We start from the raw sequence: 24,798 nt of genomic DNA on the forward strand, positions 1-24,798 counted from the left end.
GTACCATACTGTTTTTATTACTATAGTACTGAAATTTGAAATAGGAGAATGTGATGCCTCCAGCTTTGTTATTATTTTTGAAGATTGCTTTGGCTATCCAACAGTCCTTTGTGGTTCCATCCAAATTTTAGGATTTTTTTTTCCTTTTTTATGAAAAATGTCATTGGCATTCTGACAGGGATTGCACTGAATCTATACATCACTTTGGGTAGCATGATATTTTTCAAAATTTTATTTTTTCCAATTCAGGAGCATGAGATAGCTTTCCAATTATTTGTGTCTTCTTCAATTTCTTTCATCAATGTCTTATAAATTCTAATGTAGAGATGTTGTGCCTCTTTGAAAGTGCAAGTCACTCAGTTGTGTCCGACTCTTTGCAACCCCATGGACTATACAGTCCATGGAATTCTCTAGGCCAGAATACTGGAGAGGGTAACCTTTCCCTTCTCCAGGGGATCTTCCCAACCCAGGGATTGAACCCAGGTCTCCCGCATTGCAAGTGGATTCTTTACCAGCTGAGCCACAAGGGAAGCCCTTGGTTAAATATTAGTATTTGTCAGTCTAGTTATTCTTTGATAAAACAATGTTTATGAGCATATTCTAGGTGCCAGGTACTATTATAAGCCTGGTGAATGTATTAGTGAACAAGACAGGTAAAGCCCCTACTCTGGAGATACATAGATTCCAATAAAGGGAGACATAAAAGGATTAGAATATAGAAATGAATGAAAGATGGATAGATGATACATACATAGGTAGAGATGGTAGATGAATAAAATTGATATATGGTAGATAAACAAGGTGATAAGATTGTAAAACAGAGAATGATATGCTATGGAGGTTGAAGGGAAGAAACTATTTTAGCTTGGAATGTCAAAGGATGCTTCTCTGAAGAAGTTATATTCAAACTGAGAGCTGAGTGACAAGGGCCAGCAAGGGGAAGTGCTTGAGCAAGGGATTAGGAAGGGCATAGTTGCTACTGTAGGAGCCACCTTGGTGTGCTAGAAAGACTGACAAACAGCAAGCATAGTGGAAGCACACAGAAACAAGAGAGTGGTAGAACGTAGACCAGAGAGTGTATTTAAGCATGTGGGCCATGGTAAAGTTGAGATGTAGAAAGAGTAGACACAAAGATATTTAAATCATAATTTTCTCAGGATAAAATTATAAAGTGATGTATGCCTTCACTTCTCTTCCCCCCACCACCCTTTGCATTCTCCTCATCCTTGCCTTTCCTTTGTGTTCTCAGGCTACTGTATAACATGGAGATAGCATTTAGTAAATTAAAGGCACAACCTTTGGAGCGGTTACTGAGTAATTGCGTTCACTGAACAGGCATGTCTTATCCACATATTGTGCACTAGTTGCTCAGAAAACATAATGATATTAATAATAACATTATTTACAGTTATGCCTAGCATTTAATGAAATTGAATATGCGCTTGTTGCATATAATTTGCATTATCTTGCTTAATCTTCATAATCTTCTTGAGTGCCTGCAATTATTATACTCATTATCAAATGAGGGAATTGAATTACATATGACAAAGTGTAATTCTGCCCTTAAACAGCTTTTAGTTCATTAGATAGACATACACTTGAGCTAAATGATTCCAGGCCATGATTGTAGGTGTCACCATGGAGATTTACCAGGAACATAGAAGCGAGTGAGGTGAGAAGAAATGAGAACTATCTTTTCATTTGACACCCGTAACTCCATTGCAACAGGAATGTGAAGCGAGTTACTCAGGGTCACACAGAGAGCCGGGGTTGTCTATGGGCTTATATTAATATATCCCGACTTATTGCAGTATCCTAGCTAGCTACCACTGCTGCCCTTTCTAATGCACAATTGGCTGTTAAGTTACTAAAGGAGTGTATTACCTCTTTTCAGTATTTGTATTCTAAAATGAGACCCTCTAAAGAGTACAATGATTAGCACAAAATAGTGCATGGTTATGTGTGACAGGTCAGTTTTGGTTGTCATAACTATGTGGTGTGTCTGTGTGTGTTAGGAGAAGGAGGAGGTGAAAATGCATGGGAGGCAGGGACAATGGCATGTAGAGAGTGTGGACATATCCTTCATATCAATGTATTTTTTAATAGGATCTGGAATCAGGACCTGAGAGTGGAACAGATACCACTTCGATAAATCAGACACAAATAAATTTGTCTTCTAACACTGAGTCCACTGACCCACAGTCTTCCACCCCAGTGGCCAATTCTGGAACCAAACCCAAGTCTACGGTAAGTTATATATGATAACAGTTTCAACATGCAGTGTTGATGATCATCATGTAAGAGTTGACATCTCCTCTATTCAATTTGGAATAAATACTCTTGGATTCTTAGTTGCAGTGACTTGAAATGTTTAACTATAACCCAACAAATGTTTTTTTTGTTTGTTTTATAGATGATTATACAATTACTTTACTAAAATGGGTCATTGCTCTAAAATTATGCAAAATATGGTATTAAATTTTGTTGCTGGATACTTAGAACTTTAAAGAAACAAGAATGAAAATCTTCAGATGATTTTCCATGTATTATTATTTTGACTACAAAGCTTACCAATGGGAAAATTAATGGATGGATGGATGGAGAGATAGATACATAAACAGATAGATGGATAGATTAAAGGGTATAGATAGATATATAGTTTCACACATATGATAAGTTTTGTGTGGGTATGTCAAGTGCTTGGTAAAATCTTGGCACAGAAAAAGTACTGAAAAAGTGTAAGCTACTGTCATTATTATTATGATGTTTCATGGACTTTGCAGTGCTACAAAAACAAATGAAAAGAAGAATTACCACATATAGTAGTATAGTACAGTGAATTGTGAATAAAAGACATTTTCCTTTAAATAAAAAAGTTGAACTGCAACAAGAAAGCAGTATTTGACTCTAAAGGTAACATTTATGGAGGAAGTAATTACTACTTCAAATATCTAAAGTCCCAGCGCTCCAAAATAACCTTTCCTAGTTTAGTGAAAATCATAGTGTCGTATTATTTTTTTTTAAATGTCCATGTTAGCTTAACACAGAGAAATGAGTTTGGATTGCTTTTTTTGCCTGCCTTTAAAATAAAAGGCAAATCTGAAATAAAACTCAAAAGAGAATAGTTGAGTTTAAAACATAGTAGATATGTTCAGTTGCAAGAATGTCTAGATTACTTTTGATGGAATAAATATTTATTGAACACCTATGATGTGCCATGTGTTATGCTAGATGAAACAGACTTAGAGAGCAATAAAAATATATTCTCTATCTTTAATTATCTCACAGTCTACCAAAAGAGGAAGGCATGTAAGCAGTGAAATGCAATGACATGCTGCACGTTAGTGCTGTATTTATTGGAAATGGGAAGAACCAATGACATACTACCCAGTGCTATTTCATGGTACATTGAAAAAATAGGATCTAATATGTATGTCACTGGGCAGACTGCAGTGACATGGGTCTCTCCCTTTCCACAATGAACAGAGAAAGTTGAAATGCAGAATTCAAATAGAAGCCAAACAATCCGATTTTACCACATTCTTATTAAGGGAAAAAATCAAAACCTCTTGAGAGTTTTAGCTTGAAGATTTGGGAAACGTTGGAGCATTGGCTTTATGAACACTGGAAACAAGTGTGGGGCTGACATATGAGAAAGAAATAGAAAGGGAGGTGAATTCCTTTTTATGGTATTTATGCTTAAATCAGTTTTTAAAGCACTTTTTAATGACCTTTAGAGTGCTATTTTTACTATAACATTTATTCTGTATTCATCTTTTACTTAGAATAATCACTGTTGGTGTCTGCTATTTCTCCCTTGAAATGTATATTTTTTAGTGTGTGGTCACCTTATAATTTGTAAAAATTGCTGCCACTCTGTATACAGTTCCTTAGTCTTTCTTCAGTACTCCCATGTTTATAGATGTGGTCATTTGTTTCTATTGAGGTCTGTACATGTTTTTATGGTAACCATCTTCAGTAAGCTTTCAGAATAAGAAACATAAAGCCATCGGTCTTCCTAGGACTTTAGTCAAATTCTCTAGCTGGCCATGAGAGGTACCCAGAGTGGGAGAGAAACACTCTACTGTCGAAGGCAACTGACTTTTAGGAAATTTCTTAAAGAAAAAGAACAATTAAAAAAGTATCTTGAAAAACAAACTTTTGTGTTAGCAGAAGGGCCAATTTAATGTGCACGTGTGTTTATTTTTTGCTGGTTTTGGTGTTACTGTTATTTTGAGTATTCCTTTTTAGTAAAGTTAGAAAAGAAGTCTTTTGCCATGGATCAATTTTATGTTTTCAGTTATCCCTAGGTTAAAATATTAAAATGGAGAATTTTACTTATTTTATGAGGTATTAAATACATACTCCCCCTCAATTTTAAGCTTAGGGAATAATGACAGACTGGCTACTTTGTGAAAACCAGAAAGAACTGCAGAATCCTACAGAGTGGTTGTTTTCACTGTGAACTAAAGTTTCAACTTTAATATTAAGTAGAAACATTAAATTCAAAGAACACCTACTTCAAATATCCACGTAAAATGAACTATATTTCTGCTCCGTGTACTTCTCTCATATTTTTACAGAATGCTTACTTTCATTTCAGAATGATTTAATGTTACATTTGATTTGCTGCTATGAATCTATTTATAATGGTGACTAACTACCACAAATATTTGGCTTTCCTTTTGTATGTAAGGTCTCTGGATTTCTAAGTGCCAATGCTTCAATAAGATTTCTACTTTTATATTTATTATTAGAAGGGGACCAATGAGTAATCTTCAGAATTTTCATAAATACCATGTATATATATCATGCTGAAAACTGAGCATTCCAGTAGATTTCTGAGATGTATTTGACACACAAAAATTAAAAAGCTAGAAGGTAGGATATCTACTACCAAAAAACACATTAATAAAAACAAGGTCTGGTGCTTCATTTCAAAAATCTCATCCATCTTTCTTTTTTGTTTTTACTAGGTGTAAATGTTTATTTCAGTCCCTACTTCACACACAATGTGCCGCATGTAACTAAAAAGTACATGACTCACGAATAGGTATAAAATGTGATTTACAGTAAAAAGAGGGAACACTCAACTGAAACAGGCACTGAGATGGCTCCAGGTGCAACAATTATCAGAGAAAAAATCTAATCCATTTCTTACTTCTTTGTTTTGTTCCTTTGAGGCAGTCTCGTAATGCCTCTCACACTAGACACTTATGCAAACAACCCATGTGTAGTCATATCATCTTTATGTAGGGCTTTCATCCACTGCAGAACAGTATTCTGACATCCTCTGACCAGGATAAACGGTTGCTTGACTTGTTCCTGCACTACATAGTATAGGGTTGTTATATGAAAGATTTTAAAGTTGGGCACCAAAACCCCAGAAATATTGTTGTGGTTGTTGTTTCACTTAAAGCTACTGATCAGTATAGGTGGTCATTAAATTATTGTTAATCACTATTAACCTGTCTTTCAATTCATTAATCCTTTAGTCAGCTTTGTCTAACCTACTATTTAATCCACACTGAGCTCTTTAGTTACTGTGTTTTTCAGTACTAAAATTTCTGTTCAATTCTTCTTTTTTTTAACATTGAGGTAAAACTCATGTACCAAACAATTCACCACTGTGCTTCTTGGGCATGTGTATACCTTCTTTAAAGAAATGTTTATGCAAGCCTTTTGCCTTTTTAAAGACTAGGTTTTTCCTCTGTTATTGAGTTGTAAGAGTTCTTTATATATTCTGAATATATGAAGAGAGGCCAAGCCTGAGATAAGAAAAACCACAGATTTTATTTGTAAAGTAAGTACTGCTGGAACAGGGAGGGTGTTCTGAGCTATGCAGTAACATCAGCTTCATAGAAAAACAATCTCCCTCATTGCCATGTGATAGAATTCCCACAGCCACAGAACTGAGAACCTCAATCATCTGGGGCATTTTGGAACCCCAGCTTTAAGTGGATCTTCAACTATCAAAAGGAATGTTGGAAGATATTGGCATTCATATTAGAGTGTATTGAACACTGGAATCACAAAAAGAAACCCTTCTTTGAAGACATCAAAAACAGCAGAAATTATTAACCTTCATTACTGTAATTGCTGCAGTGTGAAAATAGACAGATATATCTTATTCCAGCTCAGTCTGGCAACAGTAGCTCTACTTCCACAGACCAAATACATCCCTAATCTTTTCATCATTACTACCAACGTAGCCCGCAATGCGGGAGACCTGGATTCCATCCCTGGGTTGGGAAGATCCCTTGGAGAAGGGAAAGGCTACCCATTCCAGTGTTCTGGCCTGGAGAATTCCATGGGCTTTATAGTCCATGTGGCTGCAAAGAGTCGGATACGACTGAGCAAATTTCACTTTCAGCAAAGTAGCAATGAGATAGATAAGGGTGGAGACACAGCTTATGGAGGGGGTGGGAGCTGAGGGTAGATAGAATGCCACACAGCCAGGGACTGCCGACTCCTCCCAAGGATGGTTCAGAGTAAGTCCTACCTAAATACTACTGAAGGGTGACCGAAATAAAGCTGCAAGAGTATGTCCTGACTGCAAGTTCATGGTCATTTCTAGGTGACTTTAAAAAAGAAGGAACTCCAGTGCCACAGTCAACCTGATATTTTAGCTGCTTTCATCAACAGTTCCAAAGACTGCATGATCATTGTAACCTATCCTTGAAAAAAAAACAACTCTCACTGTATCTCTGAAACACAACTGTGAGGCACTTATATAAATCTGTTTCTTTCTTCTCCTCTATTTTGCATAATAGAAGCAAACAGTAATCTGGAAGTCTTACATTCACTTGTCAATATAGTATTGTCCTCCCTAAAAAGCATAAGTGTTTTGAAATGGAGGTAAAAAAGGAGGGTGATGACTTTGTATATGAATTTTGACTTGATGTTATTTTTAATGAATGCTATTAACATTTAAGCCATTTAAAAACAGGATCTTATTTTTTTCCTTTTTTCATCCAGTGTGATATGGTCTAATCTGCTATGAAACTATACAATGTTGTTGGCATTTGTCCTAATTATATAGCATATTAAGGAAATTAAAACTGATTCAAGAAAGAAAAGAAAAATTATCAGAGATTCCCCATAAAACTTCCAATGTAAACCGCATTTTATACAAATTGTAATCACACCTCTCATACATATAATTATTAATCTAAAGGCATTATGCATGTGACATATTATTAATATATGGTAGGCAGTAAAACTGAAAAACAGTCTGTAGATTCAGGAGTTCAAATCACATCCTTTTCAAGGATCATTTAAAACTCAATTCATATGCAAAATTTTAGGTCTCTATTTTGTTTTTACCAAGATATTATTCTGTATTTTTGCTCAAGTGATTATCAGATTTTTAAACAAAGCTAGTAATTTTCTCTAATGCTGTCCACTATTTAAAACAAAGGGATGAAACATTAACTTTTTTTTGCAAATAGGAACTGCAAATACTCCTTTTTACTGATTTCTTAGAGGGAAAATACATAAAATTACTAGAATTTAAATATTGTTTCATAATGTCACTTATGGTAAGTAAGGCAAATAGCACAGTAAAAGAAAAAATAACCACGCAGAATTTGTAAAGAGAGTTTAGTCGATTCTTCTGAAACATCAAAAAATTTGAATTAGTAAACTTTACCACTTTGTGAACAAAAATGTAATGGTCTTAGAAAAATGCCTTTGATTGTAATGCTTTTGAATGTGACAATTTAATTTTGACCTAGCTAAGCAATAACATTAAAGTATGTGGATTTTTAAAGTATTTTTCTTTGTTCACTAAGATCCTCATTGTTTATGAGAAAGAAAAATAAGGCAAATTTTATAGCGTTTTTAAGGAAAAATGAGCCACAAGAGAGCTGAGGAAAAAATGTTTCTAAAAAGGAAATCATTCTGTGATTATTACAGTGAGATATTTCTTAACATAGAGGATTCTATTCACACATTCTGGATTTTGAAATTATAAATAAATATTAATTCATTAAGCTTGGCTTTGAAAAATAGAAACATTTTTATAACCATTTACTTTTCTACTTAAAATTATTCAAAATTCTCTCATTTCTTGTGCTTGAAGTTACTGACATCTGTTTCCATTCCAGATGCATGTTAATTCCTGATAGTATTGTTTGGGATGGGTTATTTGATCTCCACAATAACTTCATGTAAGATTTTTCACTTTGAATCTAGGAGTTTCACTGTGCCAAGAATAAGTGTAACTTGCATCTAGATATACTAATCCTTCATACTAAAGTCTGAGCACATGGTATTTATGTCATTTTTTTTTAATTGGGAAATTTGTTTTTCTATCTTGTTCATATTTCATTTATAATAACCTGGTTAATTAGACATCTGGAGCAGAATTCCTACAACTAGAAGAAAGATGGGGGAAAATGGAACATATAAATGAGGACACAGTTAAAATTGAATAGACTCCAGTAGGGCAAGAAACAGTAAAAAAAAAAAATTTCTACAACCTAAGATTTGGTCATATGAATAGTACTTTTGTATGTTATCATCATTACAATGAGAAAAATTTAGTTTTTCCATGTGCTGATGTTACTTCTCGAATCCAGCTCATATTTTCATCCAAGAGAAATAACAACTTCCAGTTATTTCTGGGCAATGTAAAATGGCAAGCCAACAGCATGCCACATCACAGCAACCAAGAATATAATTCATAGCACTGAGCAGTAATAATAACCCGTAAGCCTTTTTCACAGCACTTCCTTCATTTCAAACTGAGTTGTCCCCGAGTTCTAATTGCATATGCAGTGTTCCCATTCTTTTTGTAATTCCTTACTTTGATTTTTGATTGATAACTAATGCTGCCCCTGATGTTTGATGGCCTCCTTGATGCTCACTTCAACAGTCAGTTGAAATGTTTAACTGGATTTTCCATGTGAATATTCAGTAGCTTTTACACTAAATTTACACAGAGAATTTTCATAACTATGGTTTTGAGCTATCTACCACAAACCAGATTTCTAAATGAAAAAGTAAAAACAGCCACAGAGCATTTGTGTATTCTGAACATCACCCATCTAAACAGTTGGAGTCATGTAACAAAAATATGAAAATAAGGGAGTTGTTTACTCTTTATCTTCATGGAGTCCTAAGACACAATCACTTGAAAACTACCAGTGTTCTTGATATTCTGGTTAGTTAATGAGCATTTTGTATGTTATTTTCTTGTTTTTGAATGAAATGAATAGTTCATATTCCTTACATTATTGTTGCCACTCTCACTTTTCAGTGACTCTTTATTCTTTCCACTGTGACAACTTGGTGTAAGGGAGGCACCTTCTGGATTATTAAACACCTTTGAAAGAAAGTCAGTGGACTCTCGTGAAAACGGGGCTTCCCAAGTGGCACTAACGGTAAAGAACCCACCTGCCAGTGCAGGAGATATAAGAGACAGGTTTCGATCCCTAAGTTGGGAAGATCCCCTGGAGGAGGGCATGGCAACCCACTCCAGTATTCTTGCCTGGAGAATCCCATGGATAGAGTAGCCTAGTGGGCAACAGTCCATGGGGTCACACAGAGTCGGACAGGTTTGAAGAGATTTAGCGGCAGCAGCAGCTCATGAAAACAATTCCAGTTACTTCCTTTTTACCATAGATTGCTTTGTCCATTTTATTTTGTTGTGGTTCTGTTGGCTCATTTTGAAGGCCCTACCTTTATATAAATACTATGATACTGAATGGGCATTACCAAACTAGTCATACTGTGAAATGCAGAGAATCATACAAACAAGGAAATACTAATAATAAATCAGTGCTGTTCAGACTGCGCTCTGGGCACCCTTGAAACTGCCTTCCTCCATCTGTCCCAGCCAGACTTACTTTCATCCCTCTTATATATCAGCCTTCAATCCATAGCATTAAGGTTGTTTACATCCTGGGTGAGGAAAATGTTGGAGAATTTTTTTCTTGGGTCCAGATAGCCTCTGATATATGTCTACTTTATATCCAAGATCATCCTGGTAAAGCTGAACTTTAACCCAGAACTTCTCTGCTGCTCCGGCAACACTTTCACTCACTAAGTTTCATCATCACTGAGTCCTGAGCTTGGGTGCCAATCAGAGACAAAAAGGTGGGAGAGAGCAGGCTGTGGATCAGAGCAACTCACCTTAGCCTGGGTCTGGAATTCTGCTGGTTCAGATCATTAAATTCTCTATTTCAGACACTGAACTGTAGATAGATAGTTTTACTTTTAAAAAAAACTGTCTATTGGGGAGTTAAGTCGGAATTTTAAATAACTGTTATGAGATTAAAACATTTAGAACTCAGAACTAGTAGAATTTCTATGTAAATGTGTTTCCTAAGCAAATTTAAATTTTACGTTTTGAATTTTGTGAATATATCAAAATTGTGCAATCATTTCCCTACTGATAGCATGTTTGTAGTTTTTTCTGTATTAAATACAATATTATATAACACTATAAAGAATAGTTCTAAATATATTTTTGTCTGCATTTCTAATATTCTCTCATGTAGTTTCATACTAAAAAGGGCTCACATATTTGTTAAAGAGTAATTTTCTATTTCTCCTAATATTGAACTTTTAAAGTATTTATTAGATATTTGAACATCTTAGTCAGAATGTAAAAAAATTTACTAGCCATGTGTAATAAATCTAAAAGATGTATTCATGTCTTATGAAATTATTCTACATTTTATTAAACAAAAGCTTGAATACTATTAATGTTATAAACATTAATGTTACAAAACTTAATTCTTTTTTTTTTTTTTTCCAAAAAATACCCATAAGAACTCACTATGGACATGTGTAAACCATTGTGCTGGGTGGTAGGATAGAATAGGCCAGGTTAGGCTCCTGTGGACCTCATGTTGTAGTTGACACATCACCTTCTTTGTGTCTGAAGGATCCCATTGAGGTTCCTCTAACCAGCCTTGAAATGAGAACAGGCTCCCTACTGACCTTTCCTTGTAGGGAAAAATGTGGAAAAGGACTCATAGAACCCCAAATCCCTCTCCAAAATCACTTTTCCCCAAATGTTCTGATTCTTCATCCTATTAGATCCTTTAGGGGTTAGGGGAGATTGAGAGTTCTCTAATGCATTCTCCTCCAAATCTTTTTACAAGATCTACATTTTTTTTTTTTCCTGTATCACAACTCACTTTGATATTGAATCTGTCACCTTAGGGTTTAAGTCAGAACTGCAGCTTTAACATCCTGTCACACAGATCTGTGTCTGATGAGCTGTGATGATGGCTGCCAGGGCAGCACATTTCTTCTGGGCTGCTGAATAAAAAGTAAGAACACTGAGCAAGATAAAACCACAGATTCAAGGTTATGGTGGTACCTTCTTGTCGTTCTCTGAAACTGTATTCAGACAAGTCTAAAGACCGGTAGGCACACACCCAAATGGGGTGAATACCACTTTTCAGTTCCTTGATTGAAATAGTCATCCTTAAATCTTTGAACAGCTTGATGATTGCTGTGTCTTGCTTTTTGTTTTCCTGTTTGCGTTCTTGTTTTCTTTTTTCCTTTCAGAATGCTGCCATCTTCTGGTCAAATTTTGTATCACTTCATACACAAAATAGGAGACTCACACTATGAGGCAATTTAGTTGTATAAATTCACCTTTTATCATTAGGAGTCACTTATTTAAGATTTGTACTTCCAACGCTCCAAAGCCAGAGAACTTTAAGTGACTTTTCAGGAACTTTAAGAATTCACCGAGGATATTTGAGGACTTGCAGTGCTATCCAGAAGTGTATGTTGCACAATAGATTCGAAAAGTACAGATAAGACCAAGTATCTTGAGGGAATATTTGTTGTATTTCTGTAAGGATCTATGGCTTAGATTAACTGAGCAATTTTTATATATATTTGATATTTCCTCTCTACAAATTTTTAGTGGTTCCCTTGAAAAATATTTTATAGTGTTTTATAAACACTATTAATAAATGTCCTCCTCACAACAGAGAATTCTTGTGGCAGACATGCCTTCTTGTCATAGAGTTGTTCATATTTTTAACTTCTTTTAGAATGATTCATTAAACGATATGTAATTTAAAGGGCTAGATTTGATACATGTACGATTACTTCCTACTTCTACTAGTTTCTACTCCTTCTCATTGCTTCCTTGAACAAAAAGTGGAGTTCTTACATGTACCAATATCTCTATCATAGACACTGAAAATGCAAAGCATGCAATTTAGTGGGTTCTTTTGAGCCAAGCCCTAAAAATTCTTCATTGTACCACACTGGATAACCAACTTATCCACCAGAAGCATCTTCATCTACCAAAACCAAAAGCTGAAAAATCACAGTGCAAGAGTTTGGAACAACTAAAAGACTCATTAGCTACTTTTTTTGTCACTGATGGTTTCTACCAGATTTTCATTTTTTTCCTCCCATGTTACTTACAATCTTCTGACACACATAATCCACACTGAATAGCCGTGAAATCAACCACAGTCATCCATATTTAACAGGTGGAGAATCTTTACACACTGAGACCCGCTGACTTGAGTCACGTGACAAGAAATAGGATTAAATATTGGCTGAAAAGACCAGTCTTGTCTTAACTTCCCGTCACATGGAAGACTTCAGTAGGTAAGAGCAGGCAGTTACTTTGTCAGATCTTCAGAATGATATCATGAGACAGAATTCTCAAGGAAGATGAAGTGTCCTAACAACTCTAGATTTCCACTCTCCCAGTGCTAGTTATAAGAATCCATAAAACAAAGTGTGCCTCCCGTCTCCCATACACTGAGTGCCTTATTTCTTAACATTTCTAACTCTATTATCCCCAAATCACACTTTCTATTCTAATGATTTTTGTCTTCCTCGTGTTCAAAAATTGCCTGATGAGTAGGGTGGTCATGGTCGGGGAGAAGGGGAAGGAAAGGGTACTGGGCTTCAGATGAGGGTGTGACTGGGGGGGGGGGGGGTGGTCCCCAAGCCTTCTCAGTGCCAGGTCCCGGGGAAGGCTGCCTGTGAAGGAAGACCTAGAGGCAGTAGGAACACTGGTTATTGTCTAGTCACCCAATCGTGTCTGACTCTTGCAACCCTATGGATTGGGATTTCCCAGGCAAGAATACTCTGTCCGTGCATGTTATGTCACTTCAGTCCTGTCCGATTCTGTGCAACCCTAGGAACTGCAGCCTGCCAGGCTCCTCTGTCCATAGTATTCCCCAGGCAAGGATACTGGAGTGGGTTGTCGTTTCCTCTCTCCAGGGGAATCTTCCCAACCCAGGGATCAAACACACATCTCTTGCCCATGTCTCTGGCATTGCAGGCAAGTTCTTTACCTCTGAGCCATGGGGAAAGTCACACCCTTACTAAATGCCCATGTCTCTGGCATTGCAGGCAAGTTCTTTACCTCTGAGCCATGGGGAAAGTCACACCCTTACTAACACTCCCAGCTGGGGCAGCACCCCATTGTTCTCTGCCTCATTAAAGGAAAACAGGGAAGTGATTGCATGCATTGTTGAATGGAGTTGACAGGGTGGTGTAAAAATCCTCTTCATATTCTCTATAAGAGAAGGTAGGAGCCACTGCACAGACAGCATAAGAATGAATGGGATCAGTTAGTTCCTCACAGCGAAACCATCTCTTCACCCAGAAGACACCTGAAGACTACATGGGAACATCTTTCTTCTTTTTGATAATTTTTCTTAGAGCAGTGGTAGAATACAATTTAAATCTTTCCAGTGTTCCTGCTGGCAAAAATAATTAGGAGAAAATTAGATGAGAATCCACAAGTCACCCTAATAAGAATCCTAGATATCAATATTTCCTGATATTTTTAAGTTAACAATATATAATACATAATATTGTTGCAGAAAGGAGGAACCCTTCCAGGGCCCAAAACTGGGCTCTTGTCTGACACTTGGAAATGAATTGTCCGAGGAGACACATGTGGTGACAAAGCAAGAGATTTTATTGGGAAAGGGTGCCCGGGTGGAGAGCAGGAGGGTCAGGGAACCCAGGAGAACAGCTCTGCCACGTGGCTCACAGTCTCAGGTTTTATGGTGATGGGATTAGTTTCCGGGTTGTCTTCAGCCAATCATTCTGACTCAGAGTCCTTCCTGGTGGTGCACGCCTTGTTCAGCCAAGATGGATGCCAGAGAGAAGGATTCTGGGAGGTGGTTGGACATGTGGTGTCTCCTTTTGCCCTTTCCCGAACTCTTCCGGTTGGTGGAAGCTTATTAGTTCTGTGTTCCTTACCAGGACCACCTGTCATAAAACAACTCATGCAAATGGTTACTATGGTGCCTGGCCAGGGTGGGCGGTTTCAGTCTGTGTGCTTCCTCTAACAGTATTATAATGATAATATATAATAACATATGAAAATGAAAGTGTCAGTTATTCAGACCTGTCTGACTCTTTGTGACCCCATGGACTGTAGCCAGCTGGGCTCCTCTGTCCATGGAATTCTCCAGGCCAGGTTAGTAGAGTGGGTAGCCATGCCCTCCTCCAGGGGATCTTCCCAACCCAGAGATCAAACCTAGACCTCCTGCATTGCAGGCAGATTCTTTACTGTCTTATCCACTGGAGGAGTGGTATATAATAATATATAAGATATTATATATGTGTATATAGTCTCACAAGTTTAATACATGACTCTTAGTTACATCTATTTTATGCTTTTTGAGTTAAAGTGGTAGCCAAGCTTTGAAATATATGAACAATTAAGAAAAATTTTTGTTTTTTTTTTTTTTTAATTTTTTAAATTTAAAAAATAATCACTGTTGAAATTTCCAATTTAGATAGTAAATTTAAAGAATTTAGGATTGAGTCAGATTGCCCTTTGGCCTCTTGGGACAGAGGTTAAGTTGAAGCTTGGATGTGAAGTGCTCACGGTCGGGGATCTAAATCTATAACAATACATGGCCATTAACACAGTGTTTCTATTCCATTGAGACCTATTCAGGAGGCAAAACTTTAAATATTAAAAAGTAGATATAGTTCTTTCATTTATAACAATTCCACACAACCTTTTAAGCAGATAATGACTTGTTATAGTTTGCTGTATAATTTGTCCTTTTTCGAGTTCTTAAAAATTCTTTTGGAAAATTATTAGATTTAGGTTAAATTTTGATAAAGCACTCCAAAGCAAGAAATTATGGTAAATATTTTCATGAAACAGAGCAATGTAGACTTATACAATATTCTGTAATGATAATTTATACTCATAATAATTATAGTAAATTATAAAAATACTTTATATGTGAATGTATGCATTTTATTTTTTATTATTTATAATAAGCTAGTTTTAAAGTATATTAATTTTAATTAAATAATTCAACTAGTCCTTTTTAAAGGCTACTCATGGAGATCCCGTGATTTATGGAAATAAGTCCCGTAGCAGAGAACTCAATGCATGGTGTGCTGTCTCCAGTCATTGCTGTTATAGTTCAGTTTATGTAATAGATGTACTCTTTAAAAGGAGTACATAAAGTTACTTTGGTGAATCAATTAATATTTAAATAGCATGTATGTTTGCATTTTGCTTTAATTCTATGGCAGATTGTTCTTTGAACTGAAGCAAATTCTGGTATTTTCCATGCTAGGGTAAATTAGGGAGACACATGTGTGTAATTTAGAAAAGGACCAAGACAATTGAGTTAACCAAGCAGATCAACAGCCCATAAAGGACATGCTTGTCCTACATGCTCTAGCATTAGATGAGGAGCGATTATTAGAGTCAAGTTCCCAGGAAGATTGGGATATTCCACTACAGGGAAAAGTGAAAGAGGAAGGAGCCCTTTCATCAGCAGGGGAAACCCAACAGCGCACTTTTGTCTTCAGAATGACACTAATGAATGTGGTCATTATCTGGGAAGCTGAGGATGACGAAAAAGATGAATAATTCAGTCACCCCTGTCTGCATCCATCTTCATAACTGTCGTTTGAGTTTCAGTTACAGCCACTTTGCTGGTTTTTCTAGCTGTGCGTCTTTGTTGCTGTTTTCTGAGCCAAGCCTTGGTAGATGCTGGGTCATGGTGTTGGTGGCATCTCCACCATCTTTCCTCATTGGGAATACTCTGAGGTACATATATTATAAATTAGAAATACATATATCTCCAGAAAATGTGTTATCTGGCTTCTTAATGACGTAACACATAGGCTTCTTTCTGTAAGAGCGAACATCTGTGCTAAACAGAATATTAAGAGGAATTCTGTGTCTTTTAAAATGAAGCATCTGTGTACTTTTGTTAATTTTTCCATTTCTATCAATGGCCTGTTCCTTTTTACTCAAGGAGATGAGAAAATACTTTTGTGCTATGTGCCGTGCTTAGTCGCCCAGGCGTGTCCGACTCTGTGATCCTTCGGACTGTAGCCTTGCCAAACTACTCTGTCCATGAGATTTTTCAGGCAAGAGTACTGGAGTGGGTTTCCATTTCCTCCTCCAGGAGGAAATATTTTACCTTTGGTCAGAATATGATGGAGAGTACACAATACATATTTTGTCTCGTAATTGTAATAATTCAGATGCCATCAAGTAAGCATCTTTTTTATCTTGAGGAACACAAACACTTAGTAAAGGACTTTCTGCACTGTGTTGGCGCCTCTGAAGAAATGATGTTCTGGTCACATTACCAGAGAAGAATTTGTTTGAATATTTTCTTGAAAGGCTAGTGAACTGGTTACCAACCTTAGAATAATACTGTTTGTATACAAAAGGGTTATAAACAGGCTACCCATGGAAACAATGACATATCGGCTGCAGTTCTCTCTATAAATGTTTAATCTTTATTAGCAATTACCAAGGAAAACAAGATTTTGAACCTTCGTTTTGGGATTTTCTGGGACTTTTCAAATAATCCCTGATAAAGGTGAATTCCCTTCAGCCCCCTTTTCTTCAGACATTTAGTATACTATTTCCCATTATCAAAATCACACATGCACACATTTTAGAAAGAAGCAATAAGTGAAGTGTAAATAGAAAGGAGCTATAGCTGTTTCCCAATAAACACAATCTCAAATCGCAGGTCAGGTGAATCATCTCTCAATCTATTTTAATACATCTGTTACCTGCATCCGTCACTCCCTGTTGAGTGTTTACAAGAGGATTTGGCTCTTCAGAATGAAGTGTTATAGAACCAAACCTTTTAGTTGATCTTTTTACAGTGTATTTGCTTAGTAGTGAAGATGCTTTTATATGCCAAATTTACCTTTTGGTTATTTACAGTTTATTTCTTTACTCATTAATAATTTATTGAGTGCCTACTATGTGCCAAGCATGTGCTAGATACTCAAGATAAAACAGACTTCCTCAGGGAGCTCACAGCTAAACAGGGAGATACACTAATAAACAATCAATTCTAACTTACAGGCAGGACACCTACACTAGTTTTGAGGGAATCAAGGAAAGAAGATATGATGTGTGCACTCAAAAGTATCTTTCTTAAGTATCTAAAGACAGATGGGCTACCTTAGTGGAGATATCAAGAACCAAGAATTTTCCAGGCAAAATGGTCACATCTGGGGACTGGCAGGTGATTTGGCCTGGCCTAAGTGCAGGATCTGAGTTCAGTTCAGTTACTCAGCCATGTCTGACTCTTTGTGACCCCATGGACTGCAGCATGCCAGGCTTCCCTGTCCATCACCAACTCCTGGAGCTTGCTCAAGCTCATGTCCATTGAGTCAGGTGATGCCATCCAACCATCTCATCCGCATGAGGTGGCCAAAGTACTGGAGTTTCAGCTTCAGCATCAGTCCTTCCAGTGAACACCCAGGACTGATCTCCTTTAGGATGGACTGATTGGATCTCCTTGCAGTCCAAGGGACTCTCAAAAGTCTTCTCCAACACCACAGCTCAAAAGCATCAATTCTTCTGCGCTCAGCTTTCTTTATAGTCCAATTCTCATATCCATACATGAATACTGGAAAAACCATATCCTTATCTAGACGGACCTTTATCAGCAAAGTAACGTCTCTGCTTTTTAATATGATGTCTAGGTTGGTCATAGCTTTTCTTCAAGATATATTAAAAAATTATAATCCATGCAGTTATGTATTGAATGTAGAGAGTAAAGACGAAGGAGGAAGCAAGGTCACTTAATGACTGAATACAAAAGAACGTCATTTTGAGAAGGAGGACACAGTTAACACTTTTAAATGTCTAAGAAAAACCAAGGAAATAAAATAAAGAGTAAAAATTGACTATTTGAACAACAAAAGAAGAAGCAGGTCTTTGTTGACTTAGGTGAGGAAAGTCATCTTTTTTCCCCCAAAGTCAATGATACCAAACTTACTAGACTATGAAAGGAGATATATCTACAGATTGAATGGAAAGAATGAACCTATTAGAAGCTCAACCAGATTCCACAAATCTATGCACAGCAGGGTGAGACAGGGAGAAGCTGGAGACATGGTGTTTAGGGATCACAGGCCTAGCCGTCATACACACTGCTGCTCTGTACCCCTTCCTTACATGTCATTGGAGAGGGATTGAGCAGAAAGAGCATTGCTAACATCAGTACCGCTTCTCTGCTCAGAAAAAAAAAAAAAAACTTATGTTTATTCTAGAAACTGTGAACCTTTCACACCCAATCCTCACCTGTCTTTCTGCAAGGTCTGTTTAGCCTGAAAGCTCAGAGTATATGTATTTGTACCAGACTACCTAGATTCACCTCGCAGCAATCAACTCAGTACATGCCTAAGAATGCCTAATGTGGAAGGTGCCCCCACTGATAAAACATTAATGTTTTGTAAGATTCTTTTTTCCATGTTGGAAAGAATTACCTTGCATTTTCAGTTGGGTAAGGTCCCTTTATATCAACCTCAGGTCCTTCGTGATTTTCCTGCAGCAAATAACTTGACCTTATTATTGTTCTGTTGCATGAAATGTAAAGGCAGTGCTTCAATCAGCCAGAGATGCCCTGACCTTGAAGGAGAAGGGGCCAGGGCTCTGTGGAAAAAGAGTCAGGGAGACTGGAAAGGGAAGGAAGAAAAAGACCACGTGAACTTGGGTCTGGTGTCATGGAAAATGTATTTCCCAAGGAGACAGGCGACGTGCCACTTAAGTACCTTTATCACTGTGGGACATTCATCTGTCAGCTCTGAAGTAGGGATCAAAACTTTATTTGTTTGAAAATTCACTATCACTTATTCCAACAAAACAGCTCTGATTTTCTTTTCCACACTGAGTTATACATTACTGGGGAAAAAAGATTCAGCCATTTGGAACACAGTGGTCACTTGAGGTCAGGGTCAAAGATTCAGCCCTTGATTGAACTGATGAGGTTATGCACAGAAAACTGTCCTAGCACCACATTCAGACCCCACAAAACAATTGATAATCAGAGCTAGAAGACAGAGTATGCTTAGTTCTGTAAGATTTCTCGGTTGAACATTTCCCCAAGGCTCCTGTCCTAATAATATCATATCATCCTCATTTGCCAATTTAACTCAAAGAGTCTCTCAAAACTCAATTCTATCCTGCCTGCTTTGCACTGGTGCTGGCAGGTGGGCGAAGCATTAAATTTATCCTCAATTAGTTCAGTTTGATGAAAGAAAATACACAGAAGAGAAGAATAAACCACAAAATGTTTCCCTTCTACAAACAATATTAACTAAAGATTATGGACAATTGATTTTAGGATTTCAAAGGGTACAGGAGAGAGTCAGTGTGTTGGCCTGTGTAGAAACAACCTCTTCTTCTCAAAAGCAAGCACTCTTTAGTTTTGTTTTGTACTATGATAAAGAAACAGATCATGAGAAGTTCTTTAGTAAGTGGAGGCTGCTTTTCCCTCTCCTTCCATCATGTCCCCTAGCAAGGACTGAGTGATGTGGGCTCACATGTGATCAGTTCCCAATAACAAGATGCTGCATGTATTATAGGATCACCGCCAGCAACTCTATATCCCAGCAGGGATATATGTATGTGTGTCCCAGCAGGTAAAGGTCTGGACTGGATGGACTGAGTAAGGAACATTCCACATCCTGAGTCATACACACGGCAGGTTACCGTTCTTCATGTAAAAGCTGATCAGATCTAACCTTACTGGAGACAGGACTGCAGGTGGTTACAGACGTGAAGAGGACAGAGGCACAGCAGGCAGGAAGTTGAAGTTGAAAGTGAAGCCTGTGACAGTTGCTCAGGAGTGTCCAACTCTTGGTGAACCCATGGACTGATTCTCCAAGCAAGAATACTAGAGTAGGTTGCCATGCCCTCCTCCAGGGGATCTTCCCAACCTAGGGATCAAACCCTGGTCTCCTACATTGCAGGCAGATTCTTTACCATCTGAGCCACCAGGGAAGCCCTCTAGTTGAAACCCAACACTTAAAAGAGAGTGAGGGCTGGGCTTCCTTGGTGGTCCAGTGGTGAAAATTTTGCCTGCTAATTCAGGAGACATGGGTTAGATCCCTGATCCAGGAGGATCCCACAAGCCGAGGAGCACCTAAGCCCGTGCGCCCCAACTATTGAGCCTGTTCTTAGAGCCGCAGAGCTGCAACTACTGAAGCCCGCATGTACTCTGCAACAAGAGAAGCCACTGAAATGAGAAGCCCATGCACCACAACCAGAGTAGACCCTGCTCTCCGCAACTAGAGAAAAGCCTACACAGCAACAAAAGCCCAACACAACCAAAAATAAATAAATATATAATTTAAAAAAAAAAAAAGAGTGAGGGCTTTTAAACAGTGAGAAAACAAGACAGAAACACACTCAAAGGGAAAACGCAAGAAATTGTATCCTGCCCCATCCTGGTTTTCAGCATTGTAAAAGTACTGTAACAGAGCCCCAGCGGGGACAGAGAAAGGAAAGGGAAAGAGACAAAGGTCGCCTTTGGGAGACTGAGCAGCAGGAATGGGGGCCTGAGAGAAAGCATTCCCCCTGCATGGGGGAAGGGAAGGAAGGAAGTGATGCAGGGCAGAGAAGAATGCCAGAGCCTCAGTGATTACACAGAGACCTCTGCAGACCAAATGAACGACTGAGACTGAAGGGGAGGCTCCTGGAACAAAGAGCAGTCAGATGACCTCCTGTCAGAGGTGAATCAGACACACTGGTCTGGAAGAAATGAGGCCCATGCATCTGATGTCCCCCAAGCCCAAGAATGGGTATACAGCATGGATTGCAGCCTGAGAGAATGCTTGAATGAGCACACATAGAGATAAGACCTAGTCATGAACTGAAATTCACATCCTCTGAAGTTGAACATATTTCTGAATTTTTTTTATTCCTTTCTCTACCTGTCTGAGCTCTGAGCTTAGGAGGAAGAACTAGAAATATAAGTCACAGCATCTAGATTTTTCCAATAGTCATGTACGGATGTAAGAATTGGACCATCAAGAAGGCAGAGCACTGAAGAATTGATGCTTTCGAAGTGTGGTATTGGAGAAGACTCTTGCGAGTCCCTTGGACTGCAAGGAGATCCAACCAGTCAATCCGAAAGCAAATCAATGCTGAATATTCATTGGAAGGACTAATGCAGAAGCTGAAGCTCCAATACTTTGGTCATCTGATATGAAGAGTCGACTCATTGGAAAAGATCCTGGTGCTGAGAAGGATTGAAGTAAGAGGAGAAGGGAGAGATGGTTGGATGGCATCATCGACTCAATGGACATGAGTTTGAGCAAACTCTGGGAGATAATAAAGGACAGGGAAGCCTGGCATGCTGCTGTCCATGGGTTGCAAAGAGCTGAATATGACTGAGCGACTGAACAACAACTTCAGTTAATTATTTGGAGGGCTTCATCTCTCTGGGCCTCAGTTTGTTCATCCTCAGAGTGAGCATGTTAGCACTCACACACCTCCCAACAGCCCACAAAGAACCTTGTTGAAGCAATAGGCTCCATGAGGCCAAGGCCACATCTGTCTTGGTCTCTATCATGTAGACCATACTTGGAACAGTGCCAGTAGCATAGTAGATGTTCAGTGAATATGTGTTAAATGAATTAAATTCATCATCACCGGAATCCATGAAGCAGTGAAAAACAGAGCTCTCCTGGCTGTTGCAACAGGGCATCTCCCACTCCAGCTGCTTTCTGCACCCTGGGGTCCTGGGTTGGGGGTGGAGGATCACCAGGATTTCAGGGAACCTCGTGTGAACACCATTGGGCTGGACGTAGAACTTCTCTGCTGCAAATTGTAACTCTATGGTCCTTATGCAGCACACGCTGAAGTATAGAAATTAATCTGGTCTGCCCCACATTCACCTGACTGGGAGATCACTTTTCCCACTTTACCCTCTACTTCAAAGACTTGGTCTTTAAACCTTCTTGCTGGTACCATTCCCCCCCTCCCATCCCAGAAGATGAAAGCATTTTTCCAGACAGGCCTGCTGTGAGTGACTTCATGGAAATGAATATCTTGTGTCCCTAATGTGCCTCTCACACGAGGAACTCCTTGTATTTATTTATTTTTAAGAATAGGGCTGGGAGGTTGACGTTTCCATTAGCAGTTGAGTGATATTTTCTTAAATAAAAGCCCTCCTCCTCAGTGAGACATGCCTCACATTCCCGTCTCCCCACTTCAGGCAGTTATGCCCTACTAAATATGCAGTGGAAATGACACATGTCTGGAAACCCAGCAGCAACACCGTCTCAAGGCTGCTTGCTCCGAGGTATACAATGAAGGTGTTGTCGGAGGTTAATTGAGGAAGGCAGACGCCCAGATTCTCAAAATCGACATCTGTGGCACCTTCTGCATTTGAATCCCATGTACTCCAAGGTGCCTTGTGTTTGAGGGCTGATCACATCTATAGCAGGATGAAGGCACAGAATCATTCACCTTCCAGAGGATCCTGGAAATACCATGGTGTCTTCAGGTGAACTGAGACCAGTAAGTCCTCCTACAAGGGAGGATAGCACACCACAAAAGGGGATGGATCAGCTCCTTCCACATAACCTTGGGTATCAGCGAGCCACGTGGTCACTTGACTGATTAGATTCCATAAACCAGTGTGCGACTCATTGCAAAGGACAGGAGTAATCAGTTTAACTCAAAGTAATTTTTCTCTGTTTATGTCAACAAATGTATTCCTACAGGGTACTCTCTTGACCTACGTGAAAGCTAGTAATAGGATAGAGATTGTGAAATGGAAATTAAAAATGGAATTAGATGGCTAAGGATTATACTAATGGAATGCAGATTGGATTAAATGTAAATTACTTATCAGAACAGGAGGACATTTGTCCCAGATGAAGAAAGTGTTGAAAGTCTCTGGGCACTGATTTATCATCCAATCTCAAACATACCAAACTTAATCCTTGGCAGAATATGAGGTTACTTAAATATGAAGGGAAAACTTTTCAATTACCTTTTAACAAACTCAAAAGAGATTTGTAGGCAACAATTAGTTCTTATTGTTCTGATGGTGTACAGGTAATTGAATTAGAAATATGAGACTATAAAAAAATACATGTTTTTATTTAATTAGGGGAATGATGTTTAGTTTTGACTGATCTTTGGAAGGTTGGAAAGAAGTCTTTAGCATGTGATAAATTTAAAAATCACCTAACTCTGTTCCAAGAAGGAAATCTCCTTGGGCTTAGAGGTTGTTTCGTGCCGGTACTGAAGGTCACCAGCGCAAGGAGGACCAGGAGAGGCATTGCCAGAGACCTGGAAACTTGAAAACAATGCTTGTGAGGAGAGAAGCAAGCTGCAGGGAGCACATCTGAAAATAAAGCTGATAGGCTGACATTCTGTGCAAAGTTCAGAGTGTCTCCTGAGAATCTCAGTCAGAAACTACTTTACTAGTACTCTCTGGCTCCCCTTGAGCTCTTGGCTTTTCTCTAAAGCTGGAGGCTAGCCCTGTATTACCCGAGATCTGAAAGGAGAGATCTTGGAGGGAGAAAAGGAGGATATAAAAGCAAATATGTGAGCGAAATGCACACCTGCACATGCATACACGCACACGCACACACATGTGCAAGTCTCTCCCTGTTCACACTCACGTAACATAATTAACAAAGAAACCACTGTAGGCATTTCTTCCAAATTTCTGAGAACTTCTTAGAGAACAGAAAGAGTTAAGAGGGTATGTACCTTTGTACCTGGTTTCCTTTAGCCAAGTCAAGCAAATGCCACACAGGCATACAGCTTTGTTCTTGATTGTTCAAGTTGTCGATTTGGTGCCAAATATAAAGAGATCCAAATGAAATCCAATTTTGCAATCACTAAACACTAGAAATATTTGAGCTTGCTTGGCAAGGTTAGAGTTTGTTGATCCTGCAATGCTGTTGGAAAATAAAGTTGTAAGGTTCTTTAGCATGGTAGTAGGTTGGTTTGTTTGTTTTGATTTTTGCACATGAAAATAACTAAATCGCTTACGTTCTACATCATAGTAAAGCAATTTACAGTAATTTTTTCTTTGCCTCTCCCATACCTTTTGTGAAATAGAGCAATAACTTGGAATAAGAGCTAGTTCAACTTCTGGTTCTGTCACCAGTTTCACAACCTTGAACTAATGTCTTATCTGACCTTCAGTGCTGTTAATCCATAAAATTGGGATAATGGTACGTAGTTCTCATGGTCACCATGACGTATAACAGAAAGAGTAAATGTAACTGCTTAGCATTCATTTATTCAATAACATCTGTTAAATGTGCGTACTGGGAGGCTACAGTGCAGAACCAGAGAGAAAACCAGGACTCTGCCCTTAGGAAACACATATTCAAGTGGAAGACAGATAACAAACCACAAAGAAATCCAAAGTCAGATACCTGCAGGTTAGTTCCACAGGCTCTCATTCATAGATCTTAACAGGATTAGGAATTTGCAACGATTTATGAGAGTATATGAGTCCTGTTTCTACCCCCAGTATATGAGTCCTGTTTCTACCCCCCCGGAGACCAACTATTGTA

At 38.3% G+C, this 24,798-nt stretch overlaps 1 protein-coding gene across 3 annotated transcripts in view; it reads left to right on the forward strand.

Moving 5' to 3' along the window:
- DLC1 (DLC1 Rho GTPase activating protein) overlaps nucleotides 1-24,798 on the forward strand; it is a 409,749-nt gene that overhangs the window by 122,937 nt on the left and 262,014 nt on the right. For all 3 annotated transcript variants that reach the window (XM_061134629.1, XM_061134633.1, XM_061134628.1), the window contains exon 4: nucleotides 2,107-2,247. In XM_061134629.1, the coding sequence (XP_060990612.1) occupies nucleotides 2,107-2,247 (141 nt within the window). The remainder of the gene's footprint in view (nucleotides 1-2,106; nucleotides 2,248-24,798) is intronic.

The sequence above is a fragment of the Dama dama genome, chromosome 32, assembly GCF_033118175.1.
Source record: "Dama dama isolate Ldn47 chromosome 32, ASM3311817v1, whole genome shotgun sequence".
Taxonomy (NCBI): Eukaryota; Metazoa; Chordata; class Mammalia; order Artiodactyla; family Cervidae; genus Dama; species Dama dama.